Source organism: Hylobates moloch, unplaced genomic scaffold, assembly GCF_009828535.3.
Source record: "Hylobates moloch isolate HMO894 unplaced genomic scaffold, HMol_V3 SCAFFOLD_1, whole genome shotgun sequence".
Taxonomy (NCBI): domain Eukaryota; kingdom Metazoa; phylum Chordata; class Mammalia; order Primates; family Hylobatidae; genus Hylobates; species Hylobates moloch.
In genome coordinates, this window is record NW_026652276.1 from 61,352,502 (window position 1) to 61,380,132 (window position 27,631).

A 27,631-nucleotide genomic window follows, 5' to 3' on the forward strand; every position below is an offset into this window, starting at 1 on the left:
ATCTGTACACTAACAGTTCTAGTCTACCTTCAAGGCAGACAAAGATTTCTGTGTTCAACTCTGCCTCTGGCTGTATTTGCTGGCCACTTGCCATAGTAAGAATGGTAATACACAACAAGAACATTCAAGACCAGGATTAGAAGTAAAAAGTGCATCACAGACTAGCTACCACATCACAGTTACCATCTGACAATATTGCCCAATGCTGAACAAAAATCATCAATTTGGAAGCAACATGTTCCATAAGACATTACCAGACTCCTGAGTGAGTGAGCCAGGATTTCATATTCTTTTTGGCTTAAACATCATATTACCGAAGTACAACTTTATGTGTTTGAGACCAATGGGTTAAAATCCACTTTTGATTATTTAAGGTCATTCTTTCGATAACAAAGGAAAAAAACTCTATGCATTTAATAGGATTTTAAATGTTTTCAATTTAAGAATGGGTTTATTTGTGCTAGTCTTTAGTAATCTTCATAGCCACATTTTTATTTCATCAACAATCATCTCAGACACACCTTCTAACAAGACTGACTTAAAATATTACGACAGGAAACTATGCCTTCAGGAGCATGTTTATTGTGTTTGAGATGATACATCAGGTGCTCTCTGAGCTACAAAGGGTAAAAGGAAATCCTCTCATTACAAACTGACAAAAGTAAAAGGTAAAACATTTTTCACAACAGCATGAACCACATACTCAGAAATAGATCTGGGTTTAATACAAATGACATAATTCCTAGTCATCTACAGCTACTTTTATAACTTCATACAGATAATGAATTAGGCTAAAATGCACTATAATATTTGGTAGACTTCAGGACCAGTATCCTTAGTACATCACAAAATACATTTTGATATCCCAAAGAAGCAAGACTTGCAAGTAGGCGTTTTAAACATAACTAATCTACAGCTACAAAGTTCTACTCTTGATAGCATTTACCTTTTTGGGGAGTCTCCCAGGCTCCAAAGGATAAAAGCAGAGTAGAATCAGTATAACATATACACAGAAGTCCGTATTGTAAAGGCTATAAAGATTTGCAGCACAGTGAGAAGATGCCTTCTGCTCCTTCACACTGCATACAAATTATGTGAATTATGTTGCGTATCTCTTGGTCCACTGTCTGGCTATCCTGTCGTGTTCTGCTCTGTTGGTCAAATACTGAGTGGCTATGCTTCCAACCAGAGGATCCGCTGGAAAAGTAGAAAGAACATTAAAAGCTATTTTGTGGTATCTTCTCCAAGATATAGTTCTAATATTCTCTTACAATGAAATGCTTATTTTTCAGCAGTATCTTCATATATAATAGCTAGATTTTCAAAAGAAAAAGTTTAAAGTAACATGATCATACGTATATTTTAACATTCAAGTTAGGAAAGCCCCCTTCAGCAAAAAAAAAAAAAAAAAAAAAATGAATTTTGAGCTATATATAAAAAGTTAGATTTGACTTTTATAAAAGATGTGTCTTTAATATACAAAAACTGTTTTGTAATTTTGGCCTTTCATTCAACAATGGAAGTATACTAGGTGGTTATATTTCTGCTTATGAATAGTTCAAAAACGGTAATTTTAAAATAAAGCCCCAGTCTTACAATACCATGCTATTTCAAATAAAATGCTTCCTTCATTCTGTGCCTGATATGACTCTAATCACTATCAATATTAACACTTGAAAACTTACTTGCCATTTTGTTTTAAGTAGAATTCTGAACTAGAAAGTGAACTTGATATAAATTTTTATTTTGATGTTTCAAAAGAAAAAAATATGTACATATGGTACAATATTTGAATTGTACCAACCCATAGCCAGTAAAAAAAAAAAAAAAACTATCTTCCTTCCTGACTCCAGCTGCTTAGAAGTTTCTTTCCCTGGCAAACAATTGTTACCCATTTACAACATTACTTCCCAGAGTTCTTACATGCACTGACAAGCATTTAGAATATTCTGTTGTGTATATGTATTTTTTTCCAGTGCCTCTTATACTTAATACATCTTGAAGATATTTCCCTATTAGTTCATATAGGGTTGTCACATTCTTTTAAAAAGTTACATCTATTAACGGGCATTCAGGTTGTTTCCAATACTCTAATAAATGATACCACAATGAATATCCATCTGTCACTATCTATTGCATATGTATCTCTGCGGAGCACAAGGTAACAACAGTAACAGTCTTTAGTGACTTATCAAATATTTAGAAAAAGTAAGTCAACTTAAAAAAAAAAAAAGGTCACATAGCGAAACAAAATGTATGACATTTCAGGTCTAAACATCACTTTATCAAGTCAGCTACCCAAGTTTCTGAAGTTCACATGTGGCAGGCATTTTTTAAAGTTATGAATTATACACAAATGATTTTATCTCTGACGTTATATAATCATAATCTAGTTCGATTCTCATTGGCTATCATTTTAATATCCATTACTACTACACTTAATATAACTAACTAATTCAAAAAGGAAGGGAGAACAAGAAGCCCTCTATTATTAAAGTAGTTGCCTAAAAGCATACGGCAGCATGGAACGAGCAGGAAAAGGAGGCACCGGTTTCAGAGACATTGCTTTACTCTTGTTAGAAGTGGTCTGTGCACCTAAATAGTTTTAAAAGTAGAGATTCCATTAATGATGGTGACAAAATAATTATAGAGTGGTTGCCATTAACAAATTAAATGAAGGTATTGAGAAACTTTTGGCCTAGTCTACTTCAAATGGCATTGGTAATTTCCTCACAAACTGTTTTATGGGGATCTTTCCATGAATAACATTTACCTCTCAATCTACATTTAAAGCTAACTTAAAAAAAAAAAGCACTGGTTTTTGTAGCCTTATTGTAGGTGTTAATAAAGATTTGCTTACCAGGGTTGCAGTCTGTCAAAAGAGAACAAATAGACAGCAAAACCTTTGAAATAGTCAAAGCGGGGCTCCAGTTGTCTTTAAGGATGTCCAGACAGATGACTCCCTGACTGTTGATGTTGCAGTGATAGATTCTGGTGCGGAAAGTAACCTAAGCACAGTCACATTAAAAACAGAAGGAAAATGAATGCTGTATTACCAACTAACACACTAAAAAAAAATGAAGGGTAATATATCATAGATGATACTAAATTATTTGACTGGAGCTAAACTTAGATTAGGTTTAATAACAAAATTAAATGGTTTTGACTCAGTTGAAAAAAAATTTTTGTTTTTACCCTGCATGGAAAGAACTAAAGTGAGGAACTGATCAGTTATACTTAAATAACTGATACAGTAATTCTATCTATGTGTGTGGGCACGTGTGTTTGCGTACACATCCACACCATATACAACTGTGTGTGTACACATACATACAGAAAGACAGAAAGTGAGGAAGAAGAGAAATGTTTTGGTGCCGAAGGTAAGAAGAACTGATGAAGATTTTTTTTAAAACATAAAAGTTACATCAGTTTCTTAGTAGAAAAGATCAGTATCAATTCAGCTAATTTCTTACCAAACGTTAGAAAATACTGGAGGATTTAGAAGAAGGTTGGTAAAATCATTTACACTACCTGCCCTTCTGTTTCTTAGCCTTTTATTTCTACGGCTGGTTCACTGTCGTTAGGCTAAAATATTAAAATAAAATAAACAAGGTTTTTAGCTACTGGATAAAGGAAACTAATATATCCTTGAAATGTGTGAGAAAAGAAGATAAATCATAAGAACAAACACTGCCAAGTCTCAAAACAATCACAAACACTAATTGGATAGCTAATTCATAATTGGAGTTGCCGAGAAAAAAAAAATTTCTGATCATTTGAAAACTAGCAGTGTACTGTGAGCGCAAATGTGGAATCTGGGAAGAAAATATTAAATGCTCTCAAAAGTGTCCTTCTGAAAAGAATGCATGACAGGGAGGGGATAGGGGACCAACACACTAGTTTAGCGGGGGAGGAGGAGAGTATGCCCCTCTAGAACTGCTCTGACCAATACAGCATATACTAGTTACATGTGCATATACAGCTCTTAAATTGTGGCAAGGTGAATTGAGACAAACTAAAAGTGTAAAATAAATACCAGATTTCAAAGAGTTAGTACCAAAAAGAAAATGTACAAGATTTCATGAACAATACTCTTACATTGATTACATGTTGAAATGACAATATTTTGAATATGCTGGGTTAACTAATATAGTATTAAAATTTTGTTTCTTTTTATGTTTTATGTGGCTATTAGAAAATTTAAAATTATACATATAGATTTTACTGTATTTCCATTAATGCTGCTCCAGAATATAGAAATAATTTATGTTCAGATCGCTGACGTTACTACTCAATACATATGTGATTTACAAATATATTTTCAGCTATAACTAGTGAACAGAATAGCATTCATGAACAGATTTCTATTAAATATTTATTATCCTTCAAGAAGCTCAACTTTTCCAAACTTCAAAAAGATTTAGCATTGCAGAGAAATAATTGTTCCAAATACCAAGATTATACCAGAAATCTTATTTTTCATTTGTCCAACTATAGCTCTTAATAATGGTTAATACTGTATTATCTTAGCAACAGAGTGAACACTAAAGAATTAGATAATATATTGCAATTTCAGCAAAAAATTAACATGCTAAATTTATAATCATTATATTAATCAAAATTATTGGTAAATCATATGCAGTACTATATAGTGTGAAATTCTCATATTAGTCAATTTCTGTTTTTCATTAAAAGGTGTCCAGGAAAACTTGAGTCTTTTTCTTCAATTAATCTTCCCCATATGCAAAAATAATTTCAAGATCTTACATTCTAATGGGACCACACAGTAAAGCACTTTAAACACTAACAGCTGTAATTGAGAGTAAATGGTGTCTGCGGTTTGGGGTAAATACCACTAGATGGCACTCTTGTTACCTTGTTAGACAATACGTTCCTGAGAACCCTCTTTTATTCACAAAATAAATCCGTTTATATGCACATATACACATATACACAGGCTACATAAATTTTAAATGGTATAGACTGCAACATAAATTTTTAAAAGTACAGAGAACAAAAGTTACCACGTTGGAAAGAAAAACATTTCACCCTAGTTAAGGGCTATGGACTTGAAAATACACTTTCCCCTGGAGTGGCAGACATCTCTGTAACAAGAGCATAATAATGCTCATGCTTAATTCCAGTGGTTTTTACCTGCTGACTTGACCATTGTAGAAACAGAAGTTAGCGGAGGGAGCCATTCAAGTAATTGTTGTATTTAAGCTTTGCAAAGTTGACGGTCATTACAAGGCACAACTCACCCCATTCTGTTACCCATCTAATTCATACTTCAAATGAACTCAGAGCCAACAAAACTCAGGCATTCTGTTTCCATTACTACATCATATCCACAGAAGGTACAAAATGAATTTACTAAATATTATTAGTTTCCCTCTTCTTGGCTATGAAGTTTTTGCTTATCTATAAAGGTATTCAGCACAAAATTCACATTATTAAACCCTTACTTCTGGAAGCTGTCAAACAGTTTTACTTTTTATCCTAATACTTTCATTAATACCTTAATAGTTAATTAAGGTATTAATTCTTAATTAAGGTAGTAATGAAGGTTCATAGGATCTTTTCCTTCATAAGCATACAATTTATCTGCTTTATTGATGTGCAAGGTATAGTTTTATTTACAATTAAGAATTAAACTTTGTTTATTACAAATTATTTGTGAAAGGAGTCAATTACTTTGTTTTAAAATTCTTGATTATGTGAAATTTTCCGTATCAATCCATGAAAAGCAATGAAATCAAAATAACTGCATCAATACACATTTAAGTTCTAGAATAACCAATTTTAGAGAAGAAGGATTAAATACTAAAGAATGCACTTCAAGCTTCTTACCTTTGGTGGCTTAAATGGATAATCTGATGAAAATGTGATATCCAGAAAAAACACACCACCTTCATATACAGAACCCGGTGGACCAAGTATAGTTGATCTCCATTCATAAATGTTATCTCCTTTAGGCCCAGCACTATTTAAAAGAAATTAAAAATCAGTATGTACATATATTAGCAATGAATGTTAACAACCTAAAACCAGGGAAGTGTTAAAGGTAAATTAGCAATCTAGAGCAATAAGACGTAAAACAAGTATAAAAGAAATAAGCCCCAATGTGTTTGCATGTGTATATGAACTTATTTGGAAATATTACAAACTTACAGAGGAAATGCAAGAAAAGTACAAAGAAAATTGGTATAACTTTACCCAGTCTCCATTAGCATTCTGCTCTGCCCCATTTGCTCCTCTCTCTCCCCGAAACACACACCCCTCTAAAGCTGCAAGCATGCATACAGACATGCTTTTTTTCTGAGTCATTTGAAAGTTGCACACGGCCTTTTCCCCATAAACACTTCAGTGTGCATTTCCTAAAAATAATCTCCTATAAATCACAATACAGTTACAATTTCAGTAAACACATTAATACAATTCTTTAAACTACAATTTGTATTATAATGTTGTCAACTGATTCTGTAATACTCTTTTAAAAAATTAATTTTTCTCCGGATGCAGGACCCAGTCTTGGAACCACGTATTTCCTGTGTCTTTATTCTCCTTCAATATGGGTCCTTTCTATCTTTCTTTAACTTTTATAACATTAACATTTTTTGCAGAATCTCGTCTTCTTTTTTTAAAAATGCTCATCATTTTGAGCTTGCCATGTTTCCTCATGATTTGATTCATGTAACACATTTCTGGCTGAAATAGTATGTAAGTGATGTGTCCTTCTCATGGTATCACATTTGGAGGCACGTAGCATCTACCTGTACCTCATTGGTGATGTTAAGTTTCATCATCCAGACAAACTGCTATCCAATTTTCCTACTGCTTAGTTACTATCTTTTCCCTGAAACCAATAAGCAATCTTTGGACAGACACTTTAAGACCAGGCAAATATCCTGCTTCTCATCAAAATTTCTTCCCAAGATTTGGCATCCATTTGTGATTGCTATGGTTTGATTTGTCCCTGCTAAAACTCATGTTGAAATCTGACCCCCAAACGTGGCAATGTTGGGAAGTGTCTGAGTCAGAGGGGTAGATCCCTCATGAATAAATTAATGCCCTCCCTCAGGGGTGAGTCCTCACTCTAGCAAGAATAAATTAGTTCTCAAGAGAACTCATTGTTAAAAAGAGTGGCTTTCCTTGGTTTCTCTCTTGCTTCCTCTTGCTTTGTGATCTCTTCACACTTGATACCTGCCTTTCCACTGTGAGTTGAAGCAGCCTGAGGCCCTCAACAGATGCAGATGCCCATCAGGTGAACCAAATGAACCTCTTTTCCTTATAACCTACTCAGTTCTCAGGTATTGTTATAGCAATAAAATCATGATTTTCCAATTCTAGAACTTTCTCTACACTTAACAGTTACCCCTTGCGCCTCTTCTCCTGCCTGCACGTATGTACAGAAGTAAGTATTTTTGGTACGGTCTCATTTTTTCCCAATGCTTTATAAGTCATTACTGACTTTAATTATTTTGATACCCAAATTACTGCAGATTTGGCCAATGGGGAACCCTTTCAAAATGACTCCTATATCCTTGCGACATGTTAGCATCTTTTTTTTTTTTTTTTAAGCATTTCCTTCCTTTGGCATAAGGAATCCCATCCTTGGAATCAGCCATTTTTCCAAAGAGCCAGGGTTCCTTTCAGTGTGAATGTTGTAAGAAAAACCAAGATCTGAGTCCTAGGTGCTACTAAGTCTTAGTTACATTTTGGTGCATTGCGCTTAACACACCATTACTTTATAAAATACAAACAAGAGAGATAGTTCAAATAAAATCTAAACTCATAATTACTTGTTGGTACGACAACTCATATGCCTTAAACTCTCCTCAAATATATTTTACTGCCAGTTGATAGAAGAGCTTGGATTCCCACACCAAATTCTTAGTTCTTAAATGTGCTCTCTTCCCACTTATCACGCTATTTGCCATCGGACAAAGTGTACATTTAACTATAGGACAAAGTGGACATTTAACTATTACAGGATAGTAAACAACTTTGCCTATTGTCTTGGAGTAGACTAAGCAGAGAAGCTATGGTAGTATGATTACTTTGCTGTACCCAAAGACACCTAGCTTAGGACAAGTGAGGGCTAAAATCCAGGTAGTGTTGGCTACCTGTCTGGATTAGGGGCCTCTTTTCATTCTCATAAATGTACCATCTGTTAGTCAAAACATGGGACAAGAAGGGAAGGGGTCAGGAAGGGACATGAGCCACTGCAGGGCTGAGTCCACTGTAATTTAAACAAACCATATTAGAGGCTAGCAACCGACTGACACTCTCTCTCTCTGCCTCTTCCACTGTCTTGAATCATCCATTTTTCCTTCTCTGGTGAGTGATGCCAATAAAAATCCAACAATGCCATTTCTCCCAACTTTATTATTATTTTTTAAAATCTCTATTTCTCTGTCCCTTCCAGCTTCCATCTCAATCATCTTTCCTTTACAGCAAAACTCCTTGGAAATCTTTTCTACACCTGCTATCTTCAGTTTCTCTCCTCTGTTGTTACTTGAACTCCTTCCAAACAGGCATTTCCTCCCATTACTCCACTGAAACAGCTCTTATCCAAGGTCACCAATGACCTCATCACTACACCCAATGATCATTTCTCAATCTTCATATTATTTGACTGGTCCAGCAACATTTGACACAGCCAATCATATCCTCCTTGATACACTTTCTCTTTCATTCCTAGAATAACATACTTTGTTAGCTTTCCTACATTTCCTGGCCCCTCCTTCTCATTCTCTATTCCTGTTCCTTATCACCCTAAGCTTTAAATATCACCAGTCCTCCAGAGCTAAGACCTTACACTCTTCTCTTTTCTACCTACATATACTGTTTTGGTTATCTTATAAAGTTTTATGGCTCCCAATAGCACCAATATGCTCTTAACTTCCACATCTGTAACTGCAGCCTAGATTTTTTTTGCTCTGCAAGACAATGTCAAGAGAACAAGGCAGGCAACAGTCTTGGAGAAAATATTTGCAAAAGATGTATCTGATAAAGAACTGTTATCAAAAATATACAATGAACCATTAAAACTAAAGAAAATGAACAACCTGATTATAAAATGGGCAAAATACCTGAACAGATACCTCACACCAAAGATAAACAGATGGCAAGTAAGCATACGAAAAACTGTTCAAACTCATGTCATTAGGGAATTTTCAAGTTAAAATAAGAAAAACATGCCACTACACACCTATTAGAATGGCCCAAATCCAAAACACTAACAACAAATGCTGACGAAAATGTGGAGTAACAGGAACTCTCATCCACTGCTAGTGGAGAATACAAAATGGTACAGGAAATGCAAAATATCTAGGTTCATTTTTATGCATCTGGATGTCCACTTTGGGAGACAGTTTGGGAATTTTCTTACAAACATAAACGTATCTTACCATAAGATCCAGTAATCGCACTCCTGGGTATTTACTCAAATGAACTGAAAACTTATGTCCACATAAAATCCTGCATGTAGATGTGAATAGCAGCTTGATTCATAACTGCCAAATCTTGAAGCTGATCAAGATGTACTTCAGTAGGTGAATGGATATATAAACTGCGGTACCTCCAGACAACGAAATATTATTCAGTGCTAAAAAGAAATGAGCTATCAAGCCATGAAAAGACATGGATGAAACTTAAATGCATATTACTAAGTGGGAGAACCCAATATGAAAAGGCTACATACTGTATGACTCCATCTATATGACATTCTGGAGGCAAAACTACGGAAACAGTAAAAATATCAGTGGTTGCCAGGGGCTAGTGGGGTGGAAGGGATGAAGAGGCACAGCACGGAGGATCTTTAAGGGAGTGAAACTTTTCTGTACGGTATGAATGGCAAACATGTCATTATATATGTGTAACAATCCACAAAATGTACATCAAGAGTGAACCTTTATGAAAACTAGGGACTTTGCATGATAATGATGTGTCAATGTAGGTTTATCGACCGGAATGTAACAACTATACCACTGCAGTGTGGGACAATAATAGCAGGGGTGGTTGTGTGTCTGTGCAGGGGCAGAGAGACAAGGGATTTTCACTCAATTTTGCTATGAACCCAAAACTGCCCAGAAAAAGCTATTAATTTAAAAAATACAAATTTTAGAACAAGCAAATATTTATACATTAAAATAAGAAGTCAATGTTTCTCTAAGTAATGGTTTATAAAAAGAGTTACTAACTTTTATAAATGAGTACATTCCAAAAATTTGTTTTGAAATCACGTATTTTGGAACTTGAAACACATTTTGACCATAGAACTAAGGTGGTTTAAATCCTGGTCCACAAAATTTATTTAAACTATTTCTTCTATAACATTAAATAAGGTACTGTATATCTGCAGTAAAAAATACTGAAAAGTATGATATATGGCTAGACATTTTAAAACTACATAACCCAGAGTACCTTCGAACTGACCACTCTGGCTCTCAAAGTTCATGTAGTTGGCAGGTATTCACTCTGGCCTCTGATCTTTTCCTACTCTTTCAAACGTATCTTTATAAACCAAGGAGAAAAGAGATGTAAAAATAAGGAAATTCTGGTTACAAAGAATGAGAGGAAAAGAAAAAGATTATTCCTGGAAACTTAAAGGGTGCTGAAATGACTAAGAAATGGCTAAGAGGGAACAGCATTGTAAAAGTGATGGCGAGGTGTCCTGTGCACAGAGAGGAAACATGGAAAGCCCACCAATCAGCCAGATAGAAGGGAGGTAAGGATAAAAGAAAACCAAGGTAGAAAAGTGACCAGCAAGCATTTCACAGCAGAAAGGAAAATGAAGACTCTCCTAGAACAGCAGAGGCAGAAGAAGCAGAACAAAGAAAATAAAACAAGGAGTCTACCCTGGACTTAAGAGTGGGCAGACCTTTTAGCAAAAGTGATTAAGAACTAGGTGTTGATATGAGGATAGAAACTACAAACTGGGAGGTAAACAGGAAAGGAGTATTTCTGAGGCTATTACTAGACAATAAAAAGGACTGGCCAATGTTAGTGGTGTTAAAATGTGTGCAAGTCAGGTGTTCTCAGTGATAACTGCCTGCACTGTTAACTTTCAACACTCAACCATTTTCAGATATTTTTAAAATTCAAAATTTCTGAAAAGCAATGAGCATATACCTTAAACAGCTGGGTTGGCGAAGATATTTAAATGCCACACAGACTCTAGCAAACTTGTCCAACCTGCCTTATTTTGCTGTTGTTGTTGTGCTGTTTTTTTTATGCTTTTAGCAGCCTAAAGCCACGGGTTTTAGTTTCTGTCTCTAGTGATAAGAGAAAAAGAGGATGAGGAAGGGGCTTTACTGGCCTAACTGGAAACAGAAACTTCAAGAACCTATGACTGTATTCTTTCCCCTGGACACCCCTGCAAAGTATTTTAATTAATTCTTGACATCACCAACATCCTAACTAAATGGGAGAATTGGTTACACCTTAATGATTGTAATTTAAGTATTAATTTTCTTATAGGATATGGCTGTGTCAGCCACCTTTTCTCAACCTTAACAACTAGATAAGATTCACTCAGATTAATAATACGGCTAATAAAAGGAGACATTTCAGCACCATGATTCAGTCATAATTAAGTTAAATCACACAATTTTTACATTGTGCCAAACTGTATGGAAATACCTCAGTGATTCAGAAATGTATCCAGTGTCTTCAGAGTCCATACAAAATAATTTTATTTGGTAAATGTATTTTTGACTTAAAAACAGAAATACAAAATTTTAGGTACAATGCCATACTGCACAAAAAAGAAGCAGTCTAGAAAACATAGAGAATAGTAATTATAAAACTAGCTCATGTATTCACTACAAATACATATTTAAAAAGAAATTACACACAAAAGGTTACTCTATTAGGTTGGACTAAGTATTTTAATAGTCCTAAGAATTTGCATACATATTCTACTGCAAAAGTATACTTTAGAATTGGTATATTTAAAATGCATAATATTGAAAAATTAAAATCAATCACTATTAGTATCACCAAAATAAGCAATAACTGTTCCTAATGTTGATATGACTTTTCCCACAATGAGGTTATCAAGTTAGCATCTCAGTATGAGTAATGGGGGTAGGGGAGATTAGAAAGAGGAGCCCTTAAATTAGACCAATCTTTAGAAAAGACTGGAATGAGTCAGGTAATTAAGATTATAAATAAGTTCATTATAAACGTTTGTAGGTCAGTAATGCACATTTCAGGGATTAAGCTGCAACTCAGTAAGTACACCTGAGTTCTAAGAAGAATATTAAAAATGAGAAGATATCCAACCTAGCATTGTTTAAAATACTGAAAAAACTGCATAAAACCACTATGTCTACCAATAAGGAAACAGATAATTAGACAGCAATTAAAATGAATGACCTATATTTTTCAGCAAGAGACAGATCTCAAAAATAATGCTGAGTGAAGAAAGTTAAGCTGAAGGATTAAACATGTAATTTAATACCATTTATTCAAGTTTTAAAAACATAAAAAAGATCCCACATATTGTTTCTGAATGCATACATATACAGTGAAAGTATGAAAACTTATATAGAAATCATGGACCAAAAATACAGGATAGTTACTGCCTCTGGGCAGGAAGGAAAAGGAATGAGACTGGGAAGAAAGTATGAAGAAACTTCAACTATATATAGTTTTATTTCCTTTAAAAAAATGTTCAAGCTAGAATATATGAAAGGATTACTGGATTGTTACTCAAGTCTTTCTTACTACTGTACGTTGAAACAAAAAAGAAGGAAGTTTCAAAACACACCAGAGCTCTATTTTACTATTAACATAACTAAAGAAAGAAAGAACATTTTATGGAGTGCCCACTCTATGCCAGGTGCTTTATATCACATCTAACTCAATAGTAGTAATCCTGTTCAAGTATTTTTATCACAATTTCACAGATGAGAAACCGAGCCAGAAAGGTTAAGTGACTTGCCTAGGGTTGTATATGCAGACCTAAGATTCTCTTCTAAAATGTCTTCATCACAAATTTGAAAGCAATAAATCCATACAAATATTTTTAATTATCCAGCTCCTGCCAAAAATAAAATGTAAACAGATTCAGAAATAAAGGTATCTAATCACGTACTAAAGGTGATTCTGTAATGGCTTCTACTCTACAGACTTTTAAATGCTTCATATAATTTGGATTATTAATTCTTTGTTCCATCTCTGTTTTAAGTGTCTACTCTAAGAGTCCCTCCCAAACTTTAGGATTATATTTCTGAAGAGAATCCTGTTGAACAAAACAGCAGGTGACAAGATGAGTTTTAGAGTCTTTTAGCACTTAGGATGTGGGGATGGGAGGAAAAACAAAATGATATAAAATTCAAGTTTTGAAAGAGTTGAAGAAAACCCGCCAAGGTATCACCTTCAAAACAAATATGGTCATTTGCATTAAAAATCTATACTAGTATGTAACTCTTGCCTGAAACACCTTCAATAACTGTTCAGGAAATAGTGATCAGAGTACTGCCTTGTAAAGAAGTGGATTCTTTTCCTAAAATTTGTATTAAGCAGATTCTGATTCTTAAGTTTTTGAACCATCCCTTACCAGCTTCACATCTTTTACATAAATTACTACAAATGTTTGTGTAACTCATTGGCCCTTTTGTAAATTACTGTCATGCTTGAAAGTATGATTTTTGAAATCTAGTCTTCGTTTCATATATTCAGGGTATGGCAAATAAATATATTTTTTCTTTCTGTCCAGCCCTAACAACCTTATCACATGGTCTACAGAAAAGCAGTAGTATTTTCATAGTCTTTTGTTTAAAGGCATTAGATTGAACACAAAAATAAAATGGCTGGGTGTGCGTGCTATATACACACACATAAATTCAGTCTGCAAAACCATCTTCATTAAAGAATTAATAACTATTTCTGGCAGTCAGGTGTACATATAAAAAGACTGATGAAGTAAAAAAAAAACTATGGCATCTGCCTAAAGGCTTCTATCTGCACAGATAATGCAATAATGCTTTCTTGATCTAGTAATTACCATATAGTCTTTCTTCAAAACTATTACTATAAAGCTTGTGCTTTGTCTATCTTAAGGCCTATTATGACATTCATCACCCAAATGCAGTCAAGTCTATTGTGTATAACCATAAGAAACACTTTGTATGAGAGGAATTCTGGTACAGGTATTTTTCATTGCAAAGTACTGTACACTTATATAAATGTAGATGAAAACATTTCTAAAAGTACAACCATACGCAAGGTGAAATAATTTTAAAAACACACGCAAACACACATCCAAGTCCCGTCAGTTAAACAACATTGTGAATGACTACTATGGACCAGGCACTGGGATGCCAGGATAAACTGTGGGTGTGGTGAAATTAAATATCAACATCTATATTGTCTTTAGCTAACACTGTGGTCGCAATTTCACACTTAAATCCCTTGTTTTTTATATTCACATTCATTGTGGTGTATAATATCCAACTTAGCTAAAATACCTACACTCAAAAAGCTGCTCTGTCCAGAAGATCCTTGACTTCTCTGCTAATGGTGACATAAAGAATACCTTTATCCTCTGAAGCTTCTTTACTCCCTCAGCTGAAATCTCCAGAAATCTCAAGCCATCACCCTTTCTTCTCCTAGTTGCCGCTATTCTCTCTCTCAGCTGAGTTCTATCTTCACTGCCCAAGAGAGGGAGAAAAGGTAATCTTAGCAATGAGTTGTTCATTTTAACAACCTTATCAAGGCGGCTGGGACTTAGGAATATCCTTAGGATGCAGAACAAATTTAATTACATGAAGTACATCAAATGCTAAATGGGCATGTGTGAACTAGGCGGAGAACATAGGTAGCTTTTGTAACATTTTTCTAAAGGAAAGCCAAACCTCTATATTGCTTTCCAAACTTCAAAAACTGTTTATAAGTGAACAGTTGTTATTCCTGAGTGTTTTAGAAAGAATCATATTTATTTAGGTTGAAAGCAATTAGGAGTTCACAATTAGGGAAAGCTATAATACAGACAATTAGGGTGAGAGGAGTGGCTGGGGAAATAATATGGAAAAATCATTCTACTAACTAAAAGGGCAGACCTAGGTAAGTGCTAGCAGTTCCAATGATTTTATCTTCCTACTCCTCTTCCCAAGAATGACCTCTTTTTGGTAAATGTGTGAATTCTTATGTAATCTCTATTACAACCAACCAGGAAATGGTATTGCTCATTAATCCATACTATGCCTTGTGAACCTATGAATTTAGTTCGAATCAAAAAAGTATTTAAGCTTTAACAATATACAAAATACAGTACTTGTTAGATTCAATAAAGAAAACAAATTCATTCATTCATTAAAGAGTTATTGAGTGTCTACGATTTGGGGCTAGGAATCTGTACAAGAAACTAAATATACAATAGAGACTTCAGCCTAGCTGAGGATATAGATCTTAATCAAATAAACTCACAAAAAAAAACAGAAAACAGAAAATGCTACAAAGGCAAGGTATTCTTTGTTGAATGCCCGGGAAATGTTAGATAAGGGAAGAGTCAGAGGAAGCAATACTTAAAAGATTATTTCAAATACCCCAGTGGGGGTTTATCAGAAGAAGGTGAAAGGAAAGGGCTGGGAAAGAGGACTTCATAGCATATGCAAATGCCCTGAGGCTATCAGGAACAAGTAGCAGGGCCTGGAAGGACAATGTGGCAGAAGGGAAGAGAACATGGTAAGTATAATGAAACATGACCTGATGAGGGAAGCTGTAACAAACGTCTAGGGAGGACCTTGTAAGGCTACATGAAGGAGACTCGTCTTTATATTAAAAGCAATAGGCAGCTATCAAAAGATTTTAAGCAACAAAGGGAGAGTGTTAAACTAATATGGACATTTTGCAAGGCCTCCTCAGGTTGCTCCGTGGAAAATGGTCTGGAAGAGGCCCGGAGGGGCTGTGGGTAGACCACTGCAGTAATCTGGGTGAAAGATGATGATAGGCTAGACTAATATGGTACCAGAGACAAAGAAGAGGGACTTGAGAGTTATTTAGGAGGAAAAAAACAAACAAACAAAAAATCAACCAGATTTACGTTTTGAAATAGGACAAGTGAGGAAAAGGAGGGTATCAAGAATAGCTTATAGTTTTCAGACTGGTATGACTGAGATAATGTATATGCCATTAACTAAGATATGGATGTTGAAAAAAAAGTTGGTTTTTGGATACACTGGGACTAAGAAGTTTATGAGATATCCAAAAGATAAGTATGTCAAAGAGACAGACAAGTAAGATAAAGGGGCCTGGTCCTATAGATATAAATTTGTGAGATCTTGATACACAGGTCCTTGATGTCCTGCAGGTGGGATGAGCCAGGCTAGGTAAAGAGTACAGAGTAAGAAGGCGAGATGATACCTGAGATGAGACCACCACACCTAAGTCCCAATAATACATGTCAGACCTGTAACAGGTGTTTAACAGAGGGACAAAAAAGCAAATGGAAACAAAGCACAGGAGAGATTAATTACATGAAGAGATATGGAAAGAAGCTGGGTTTGAAAAGTGTGTTAGAAACTAAAGACATCATCTAGTCTTGTGGGGATCATACCAATAAACTACAAAAACTATCTGCATGTGTATGCTGGCAATATGAACTAACTCTTTCTGTAAAAATACAGAAGGAAATGCTAATAGTACCTCTAAGAAGGATGTGGTGCTCTGGAGTGAAAAGGAAACCTAGTTTTCACTATATACTCTTTCCACTCTGAATAGTTTTCTGTGTAATTTTTAATTTGAAAAATAAGAGGGACAGGGGCCCAGTAAGTCAAAATTGGGGCTATGGCTGAAGCACTAAGAGTGTTGTAAAGGCACTACAGAATAAAATCTAAACCATAAAGGATTTTAGGTAGGCAGAGTAATTTCTATGATATGCTTTTTTACCAAACCCCAAACTGGAGAACTCTGGCAACAGAGATTTTCTAATTCTGAAAAATCAGATTAATAAGAGCTTTCAGAAATCTTGGCTAAGATTACTTACCCTTCTTAGGTATCTTCCCTCCCCCTATTCTTTGCACACTGTACAGTTTAAGGGCTCATCCAAAATTGAAGCCATTTTGCCAATATATTGTAAATCTGAATTACAACTTAACAGATAATCTTGTGACAGATAATCTTGTTTTCATTTTCTGCCTTTAAGACAGGCTATGATTAGGTAAAATACAACTAACAGTAGATAAATGTGTCAAGCTCTAGCCCAGTTTATCATGAGGCTTAAACTAAGCACAATCTCTAAAAGCACCTGTTTGTCCATTAGTTTTTTTCTGTATGTTTTGCAGTTTGATAGACGAGGGCAGGTATGGAAATGTATCTTCTACCAGTAAGTATTTGTGTTTTGTGCTACATTTTTGTTCAGAACCTTAATGCCTACACAGAATCCCTGACCTGCAAAAGACTCAAAATTCAATAAATCTATTTCCTGCTTATCCGTGGCTTTATGGAAGATCTTTTTCCTTGGTGGACAATGTAATTACAAAGCTTCATAATATAGTTGGCACATATGTGGGGTACTCTGTTACTGATTCACTCTTCTAACATTTACTGATTATCTATCATGTACCAGGCACTAGTGGGTACTGAAAATACAGTGATGAACAGAACATACAAGGTTCTTGCCCTCACAGTGGTTATGCAAATACTGAACAACACAAAATTATTTACATAAAATAATGCTGGATAAATACAAAGTCACTTATATAAGCAGACTATATTCCAAAAAGAGTGTAGGAAAAACAGTACTTAACAAATTGATTGTTGTCTTTTTTTTGTCCCAACATATCCAAGGGAATGTGTATATTCCCATCAGTTAATACTGGCTCACTAAATTAATAAGGGAAGTGGAAGGGAGTGAACAGTGTGGAGAAAATCCCCCAGGTTATTCTAATAAGCAACCTTCTTAAGAGGTACTAAGTTAATTGATGTGGTTACTACATCTGAAACCATGGGTCCCAACCTTGGCTGCCAAATGTGATCACCTGAGGAGTTTAAAAACTTACCCAATACCAGGTCCCACCCCTAGAGATTCTGATGTATTAGTCTGGGGCTTGGTCTGAGCTTACAGAGCTTTAAAAATTCATCAGGTGATAAAATGCTCAGCCATGATTCAAAACAACTGGAGACGGGGAGAGCAGATATGCAGCAAGAATGGGAAAAAACAGAATGGAAACAAGAAAGTATTCCAATCCTCAGATATGACATAATTGCCTGGGCTCTGTAACTGTTACTCCCATTGTGCAGAAAGATATAAGAAGCTATTATAACTTTTGCCAAAACTCATTAACATCTTTAGATTGTGGTGAATTTATTAAGGTAATGCAGCTTTGCTGGGCTCAGCCAGGGGCATGCCAGCCTCCTTGGAAAACTTCCCTATCACCACCTCAAAAAGCTGTAATGATAATCAGCATAATATAACAGCTTTTTAAAATTGACCAAATGAGAAAACGTCTCTACAATCTTCTTACTCATACACAGCACAAGTAATTTTGCCTATACATTTGTCTTTAAAAAGTAGATTACGACAGTTTAAGATTCTCAGCTCTTCCTGCTGTATGCTTTCTTCCCATTTCCCTCCCTCTCTGCTTACAAAGCAGCAGACTTAAAAGCATAAACACAAGGTATACCACTAGAGGAAGGTAAAATCTTATTTTAGTGCCCTATGTAAACATTTAGTAAGTTCTCTGACTTTAAATTCTAACATTCAGAAAATTCTACATAACATGAAAATAGAGAAAATGTATTATTATTATTATTAATTCTAGAACATTAACCAGTGCACCATTGACATTATATAACTACTATGCCATAAAATATTCTTAGAACTGAACGATTACTGTAGAAACTAGTGAGCAATTAAGACTTTTAACATAGTGGTTAATAAAAGAACCATTCACAGGGACTTTAGGAATTACATTACCATCTATAAGCACAGAAAACAGCAAAAGGTGCATTAAGAAGATCAAAACACTAAGCTAGTGACACAAAAAAATTATATCGACATAATAGTGGAATTATGTCACAAATCTTGAAATTACAAAAAGTAGTTTCTACACAGTAAATTAAAACTGAATCTTCCTTAGGATAAAGCCTTATAGAAAACATAATCTCCTATTAAAGTAAACCTGCATTCTATCTGTCACCTCTAGTATTCTCTATTACCACTAAAGATTCTTTTTTTCCACTTCTATCCCTTATGATCTGGGTTTGCCCTGAAGTTGTCTTTGGCATCCTTCTTGCCGTACATAGTGCCATAGATAATACAAACTATACATATTTATCACTTAGAGATTTCATCCTGTTTTATATAAACTACATATAGTCAGTTTCTAAATTTTTAGTTGTAGCACTGTATATTTTGCACTATTCACTTTTTGCTTTTCTGACCAACCGTCATCTCAAACGCAACAAAATCAAAATAATCTTTAACATAAAACCTGGCCCTGCCAAAGACCAGAAATTGTAGTACTTGGGAAAAATGTGGAGGGACAGTTATGCTCAAATGCTACTAGATCAGAGGAGAAATACAGCTTTTTAAAGATTCTTAGCCACATGTATCAAGAGTCATTTGATTAAGTAATCCCACATCCAAGAAGCTATCCTAGGACAAAAAACAGAGATGTGAATTAAAGTTTTTGTATAAGAAGGCTCAAAGCAAAATAACAATAGTGAAACTCAAAATAGCTTAAATGTCCAACGAAATGATAATGGTTAAATCACTTATGGTTTTCAATCAATCATGATGTAGGTACTGAAACAAAATTCAAGATTTTGAAGACTGTTTAATGACATGGAGAAATGTTCATGACAGATAAAGAAGAGTAGATCACAAAACTATACATACACAGCAGTAATCATATTGTGTAAACAATTTGTATATGTGTATACAGTACGTCTATGTGTATTTTAAAAGAGGATGGGTGGAAATAACATTGGTTATGTCTATGGTGATTATCATTAATTATTATATTTTACTTTCTTGTGTTTTTGTCTTATCAAATATTCTACAATAATTCAGGTTAAGTATCCCTCATCCAAAATGCTTAGGACCAGAAGTGTTAACTTTTTTAATATTTTTGGATTTTGGAAGATTTGCATATACATAATGAGATATACTGGGGATGAGACCAAAGTCTAAACACAAAACTCATTTATGTTTCATGTACATCTTATACACTAAGACTGAAAGTAATTTTATACAATATTTTAAATAATTTTGTGCATGAAACAGATTTGACACGCTAAGCCATCAGAAAGCACTGTATCTCAGCCACTCATGTGGACAATCTGGTTGACTGGCATCACCATCATTCCTGACTCTTGAATTTATATGCTACTGGTAAGCATCCATTTTCTTATATTTATTCACACGTAAATATTTAGTAAAAAATAGAACATACCATAGATACAATGAAAAAATGTGTTCAGGTTAACTTGTGACATCATGTTGAAACTCAAAAAGTTTCACGTCTTGGAGCATTTCAGATTTCAGATCAGAGATGCTCAACCTGTTATACTTTTATTTAAAACAATTTTTAAATGGCACTTTCATTTATTTTTCCAGTCTTGCAGGCATAAAACTTGACTTTTAAGCTTCCTTGCTCACCAGACATCCTGAAAGTTCTTCTGAACAATCTTTGTTGTAACAATAGAGAGGAAGTAGTAAATTGTATTGAAAAGGCTTGGAAATCACACAAGATCTAAAATCTGGTTGCATTTACCAGATGTGTGACATTGTGCAAATTACTCAATTTTTCTCCATCTGTATGCGATGGCACCTGCCTTTGGGGTTATAGTGAAGTTGACAGCTCCTACTATTATGTAATTTTCTTTATCACTACTTCCAACCCAGATACTTAGCACATTTGGCCTGGGACTCAATTATGGATGTTTAGAATTGACAGGTCTTTAGATATCATTTAGTATGGGTCCCTGGTTTTACAAATGAGGAAACTGAGGTCAGGTGCTTGCTCAAGGCTCCAGAGCTAATACGTGGCAGAACCTGAATTCTAACCTGTTCCATGACTTCCAGTTTGGCACTCTTTCACCAGCATCCTTAGAAAACTTCTCAGGACGTTGCTCATGCCATTTCTTCCTACCTCCCTGATGACTACTGCCTCTTTCAATATTCTTTATCTGAATTCAATTAATAAATAGAAGGCATTCCCTAATTCCAAAAGGGACTCTCCCTCTTTTTGAACTCTAGTAGAGATTGCTGTTTGGCTTTTTGATTAGGTCACACTGTTGGAGGGCTAACCAGAAGAGCACAGCCACTTAAAGTTAAGTCAGAAAACTTTAAACATGTAAACAGCCCCTGAAGGCACAGAATATTAACTGATGCTTCACAATACCCTTGAATTAACAAGGAAAGACTGAGCAACGCTCAGCACATATTCTCTGATTCCTAAGACAGGCAAACATTAATTTTCAAACATCTGGAAAGCTTAGAATGACTGATGGGGATAGGGTAGACTTAAGAGATGTGACAATTAAATGCAATGTGATATCCTGAAACAAAAAGGACATTAGTGAAAAAACTGGTATAAAGCCAGGAGTTTAGTTAATTTGCCCATATTAATTTCTTAGTTTTGACAAATGCAGAAGGCTCCACAATTATATCCTCATTTACACTTACTTTCCAGTCTAAATTAGGGTAGATATATCACAATAATGTTTATAGTCAACACTCCTAAGGTCTGCTGAGATGACTCTCCACACTTTGTGATGGCAACGATGAGGTGTTTTGACTCACATTCCACTGCTCTTCCAGACCACGCTGCCTCCTGACAGTGGTTTGGTTGTCATTCAATTCACCTAGTGAAAGCACTGGCCAAAAATGTAAGTCTTATTTGACAAGAGCTTACCACAGTTTTTGTGAGCAGTGTGCAACATCACACCTGTAATCCCAGCACTTTGGGAAGCTGAGGCAGGCGGATCATGAGGTCAGGAGTTCGAGACCAGCCTGGCCAACATGGTGAAACCCTGTCTCTACTAAAAATACAAAAATTAGCCTGGCATGGTGGTGCCTGTCTGTAATCCCAGCTACTAAGGAGGCTGAGGCAGGAGAATTGCTTGAACCTGGGAGGCAGAGGTTGCAGTGAGCCGAGGTTGTGCCACTGCAATCTAGCCTGGGTGACGGAGCGAGACTCCATCTCAAAAAAAAAACAAAAAAAAACAAAAAAAAAATCCTTATGTTGCACACTGCTCACAGAAAACCCTGACATCCATTTTAACAATTAAAATAGATCTATACTGATCATCTATATAAAAAGTAGTATGTTCTAAGCTTCTATTCCTGTTCAATGTCCCTATGAGGAGAGGTAAAGGGCTTTGGTTCAAGTGCTATTTGACACTCTATATGAAGGAAAAAAAAAATCTATCCTGTTTTTTTTTTTTTTTTTTTTTTTTTTGAGACGGAGTCTCACTCTGTCGTTCGGTGGCATGATCTCGGCTCACTGCAGCCTCTGCCTCCCAGGTTCAAGCAATTCTCCTGCCTCAGCCACACAAGTAGCTGGGACTACAGGCACGTGCTGCCACACCCGGCTAATTTTTTTATTTTTGGTAGACACAGGGTTTCATCACATTGGCCAGGATGGTTTTGATCTCCTGACCCTGTGATCCGCCCTCCTCGGCCTCCCAAAGTGCTGGGATTACAGGCGTGAGCCACTGCACTCGGCCCTGAAGCATTTCTTTAGAGAAAAGGAAATGCACTGAAGCATCAGAAGGAACCTCTAAGAGTCTACTTATGAAAATTCAAGTCTTCTGCTCTTCTAAGGTAAAAAATAGCTCATTTACTGCACAATCTAACTCTCTGGATCTAACAATATGACAGTAAGGAGAATGATTTTATAAAAATTCCAGAAACTGTTAAATGACATTTTAAACTACGATTATTTTGAATACCATAGCTACTAAAAAGTGATTTCCTTTGTCATCGGACTAAACCGTTTTTCCAGTATTTTTTACCTATGATCCATCTGAAATCTCTAGTGATTACCCACCTTCATCCTATAATTTGTAGCATACCCTATACTAAATAGAAATTACATTTCATTCTAACATTAAATGTTTAGATGTTATAGTTCTTTTATATATCCCAAAGCAGCCAGTATAATGCTTTCCACATAACAGTTGCTCAATAAATGCTTCTTGAATAAATGTCAACCATGAAAAAAGGCACTGTGGCACAAAACTGATTCTTTATAAAAAAATTTTCCTATCCACTAATATTTATTTTATGTACACCATAAGCTAGGCACTGTAGTAGGGATAAAAGAAATAAATGCCATCTAACTGAATTTATTGTTATGAAAAGGCTAAACGCAATACAGTGTAACACGTGCAGAACTAGAGACAGGTCAACGTCCCGTGGAAGGACGAAGAAGGATGTATCAAAATTGCTTAATTGGGTGTATCAGAAAGCTCTATGAATATATGACTATAAAGCAATCTTCCATTTATCCACTAAGAAGAACACAACCATATTTTCCTCCCCAATTTAAGTATATAAATTTTTAGGAATTTGAGGAAACAGTCAAACGGCCACTTAAAATAATTATTAGCTACAGATATTAAAAATCACCCCATATGGTAAATTATAAATACAGGCAGCCCTCTGTACCCATGGGTTCTACATACACAGATTCAACCAATCACAAACAGAAAATATGCAGAAAAAAACTAATAAGAAATCACACAAATAAAAAGCCAATACAGTTTAACAACCATTATTTATATTGTATTTGGTATTATAAGTAATCTAGAGATTATTTAAAGTATACCAGAAGATATACATAGGTTATATGCAAATAATATGCCATTTTATATAAGGAACTTGAGTATTTTGAGGATTTTGGTATCTGCGGGAGTCTCAGAACCAATCCCCCAAGGATACCAAGGAACCATACCCCCAAGAAATGACATTTTATGAAAATTTTATTCAACTCCTAGACATCAGTGTCTTTGTCATCATAAAATTATTGAGATGAATTTTTTGACTTTGCAAGTGACACTATTAGAAATTTTATCATGGCCAAAATTAGCATTTGTACACTTGTTTTTTTGTAGAGATAGGAGTCTCGCCATGTTGCTCAGGATGGTCTCAAACTCCTGAGTTCAAGCAATCCGCCCACCTCGAAATCCCAAAGTGCTGGGATTACAGGCGTGAGCCACCACACCAGTCCCTGTACACCCTTAAGACAATGTTTTTACATTCGACCACAGGCATTCTAGTTATAAGTCACCCTCCCAGCCGCTCCAGGAGCCAGAATGCTCATCTGCACCCACTTTTTGATCTAAAAGTATACTCATTACATTTTCAATGTAGCCATTTATTATATTTTTCAAATGTTTTTAAACAGCTTTGTTGAAGTATAATTTATTTATAATAAAATTCACCACTTTGAAATAAACATTGGTAAGTTTTGACAAATGTATAGTCCTGTAACATCACCACAACCATGATATAGACCATTTCCGCCACCCCAAAAATGTTTCCTCATTCCACTGCAATGACCCTATTTCCAAAAAAAACACGTGACATTCTGAGGTACTGGAGGTTAGGACTTAAACATACCATTTTGGAGGATGTAATTCACCAGTAACACTGAGTCACATGGTAGTAAGTGTATGTTTATAATAAGAAACCCCAAAACTGTTATCCCAAGTGGCCATACCATTTTGCCTTCTCAATGGTAATGTATGAGAGTTTCAACTGCTACATATCCTTCCTCATCCTGTTTTTTTATAATTATTTTAACCATTCTAGTGAGTATGTAGTTGTATCTCATCGTGGTTTTAATTTGCATTATTCTAATGACTAATGATGTGTAAGCACCACTGTTATTCATACAGCTTCATCAGTAACATGTCTATTCAAATCTTTTGTCCATTTTAAATTGGTTTGTCTATTAAGATAGAAGACTTGCATGTTCTGGATACAAGTCTTTTATCAGACAGAGGTTTTGAAATTATTTTCTCCCTTTCTGTGATTTGCCTTTTCATCTTCTCAACAGTGTCTTTTACTTTAAGTTCCATCTGCCAATTATTTTATTTCTTGCTTTTGTCCTAAGAAATTTTTACTTAATCCAAGGGCATAAAATTTTGCTCTTATGTTATATTCTAGAAGTTATAGCTTTAGCTCCTACATTTAGGTCAATGACCCATTTTGAATTAATTCTTGTATGGTCATGTGTCACTTTATGTTTAACAACAAAAATATGATCTCAGAAATGTGTCATTCGGGGATTTTGTCATTTTTCAAACATCATAGTGTATTTACACAAACCTAGATGGTACAGCCTACTACACACTTAGGTTATACGGTATAGCCTATTGCTCCTAGGCTACAAACTCATACAGTATGTTATTATACAGAATACTGTAGGCAACTGTAAGACAATGTTATTTGTGTATCTCAACACACAGGAAAGGTACAGTAAAAATGATATAAAAGATAAAAAGTGGTACACTTGTATTGGGCACTTACCACGATGGAGCTTTCAGGACTGGAAGTTGGTCTGGGTGAGTCAGGGGTGATTAGTGAAGGTGTAGATATATCTGTGCACTACTGCAGGCTTTATAAACACTTAGGCTATACTAAATTTATACAAAAATACTTTTCTTCCACAATAATAAATTAACTTTAGCTTACTATAACTTTTATTTTGTGCTTAAGAGACAAGATCTGACTCTGTCACTCAGACCAGAGTGCAGTGGTACGATCAGTTCACTGTCATCTTGAACTCCTGGGCTCAAGTGGTCCTCCCACCTCAGCCTCCCAAGCACCTGGGACTACAGGCATATGCCACCATGCCTGGCTAATTTTTAAATTTTTTGTAGAGATGGTGTCTTGCTATATTGCCCAGGCTGGCCTCAAACTTCTGGCCTCAAGTAATCCTCCTCCCTCGACCTCCTAAAAGTGCTGGCATTACAGGTGTGAGCCTGGATGTAACTTTTTTACTATGTCAACTTTAGATTTTTTTAAACTTTCTCATTCTTTTGTAGTAACACTGAGCTTTAAACACAAACACAGTGTATAGCTGTACAAAAATATTTTCCTTTGTATTTGTCTATAAGCTTTTTTATAAGTTACTTTAATTTTTTAAACTTTTTTTGTAAAAACTAAGACACAAACATACACATTAGCCTAGGTTCACACAGGGTCAGGAGCATATATATCACTACTGTCTTCCACCGCCACATCCTGTTCCACTGTAGGGTCCTCATGAGCAATAACATACACATAGAGCTGTCATCTCCTATGATAACAATGCCTTCTCCCGCAATACCTCCTGAAAGAACTGCCTGAGGTTGTTTTACAGTTAACTTTAAAAAAATAAGGAGTACACTCTAAAATAACAATAAAAAGTACAGTAAATACATAAATCAGGAACATAGTTGTTTATTATCAAGTATGTACTACATATAATTGTATGTGCTATACCTTTATACGACTGGCAGCACAAGTTTGTTTCCATCAGCATTACCACAAACATGTGAGTAATGCACTGTTTGACGATGCTACGATGACTACAACCTCAATTAGGTGACAGGAATTTTTCAGCTCTATCATAATCTTCTGGAACCACCATCATATATGAGGACTGTTCATTAAAATGTCATTATACAATGCATAACTATGCATGGTGTGAGGTAACAATCAAGGTTTAATACGGTAAGTCTTCACTTAATGTTGTGGATAGGTTCTTGGAAACTGCAACTTTATGTGAAATGACATATACTGAAACCAATTAAACCACAGGCTAATTGACATAAACAAGATTTAAGTTCCTATGTCATATTTCTGGTCACAATATCACCAAAATTTACTAAATAAAGACCAAAATATTTCTAATATCAAGCATTGAAATAAATGTGAGCTACACATACAGTTTAAGAAAAGTTAATAAAAAAGAAGTTAGAGTATTGTTTACCCACTTATTCCAGTTCAGGGTAGAGGGTGGCTGAAGAGTTCCAGCAGCCCAGAACACATGGTGTGAACCATCCCTGGACAGGATGCCCCTGCATCACAGGGCACACTTTCACATACCTCCCACACCCACTCACTCACTCACTCAGGTGGGGACAATTTAGACACACCAATTCACTTAACATGCACATCTCTGAAATGTGGGAGGGAACCAGAATACACAGAGAAAGCCCACACAGACACAGGAGAAGATGCAAACTCCACACAATGGCCCCTGCCAGGAAACAGTTTTCTTCCTCATGAACGTTATAACTACAACACAATGCTGAATGAAACATTATTCAAGGACCTGCTGTATTTTGTGTATAGATACTCAGTTATTCTAACACTTTCTGTTGAAATCCTTTCCCTACTGAATTACCTTGGCATTTCTGCTGAAAATCAACTGACCATTTACGTGTGGATCTACTTCTGGGCTCCTTATTCTGTTTCACTGATCTATATGCCCATCCTATGCCAATACCACACTATTTTGATTACTGTCTGTTTACCTAGTATGTCAGAATCAAGTGGTATGAGTCCTCCAACTTCGTTCTTTCTTTGCAAAACTTAGAATGTACAAGATGTTGCCTGTTGCCTGCTGTGAGCCAAGTCCTTCATTCTGTCCATTTCAATAAGGAATTTGGTATTTCA

The 27,631-nt window shown here is 35.3% G+C and overlaps 1 protein-coding gene across 3 annotated transcripts in view; it reads right to left on the reverse strand.

Moving 5' to 3' along the window:
- Positions 1 to 564: 564 nt before the first annotated feature.
- Positions 565 to 27,631, reverse strand: part of UBE2E3 (ubiquitin conjugating enzyme E2 E3) — an 89,181-nt gene continuing 62,114 nt past the window's right edge. For all 3 annotated transcript variants that reach the window (XM_032755248.2, XM_032755250.2, XM_032755249.2), the window contains 3 exons: positions 5,851 to 5,983; positions 2,861 to 3,008; positions 565 to 1,197 (listed from right to left, as the gene is read on the reverse strand). In XM_032755248.2, coding sequence (XP_032611139.1) covers positions 1,100 to 1,197; positions 2,861 to 3,008; positions 5,851 to 5,983 — 379 coding nt within the window. In that variant the 3' untranslated portion in view covers positions 565 to 1,099. The remainder of the gene's footprint in view (positions 1,198 to 2,860; positions 3,009 to 5,850; positions 5,984 to 27,631) is intronic.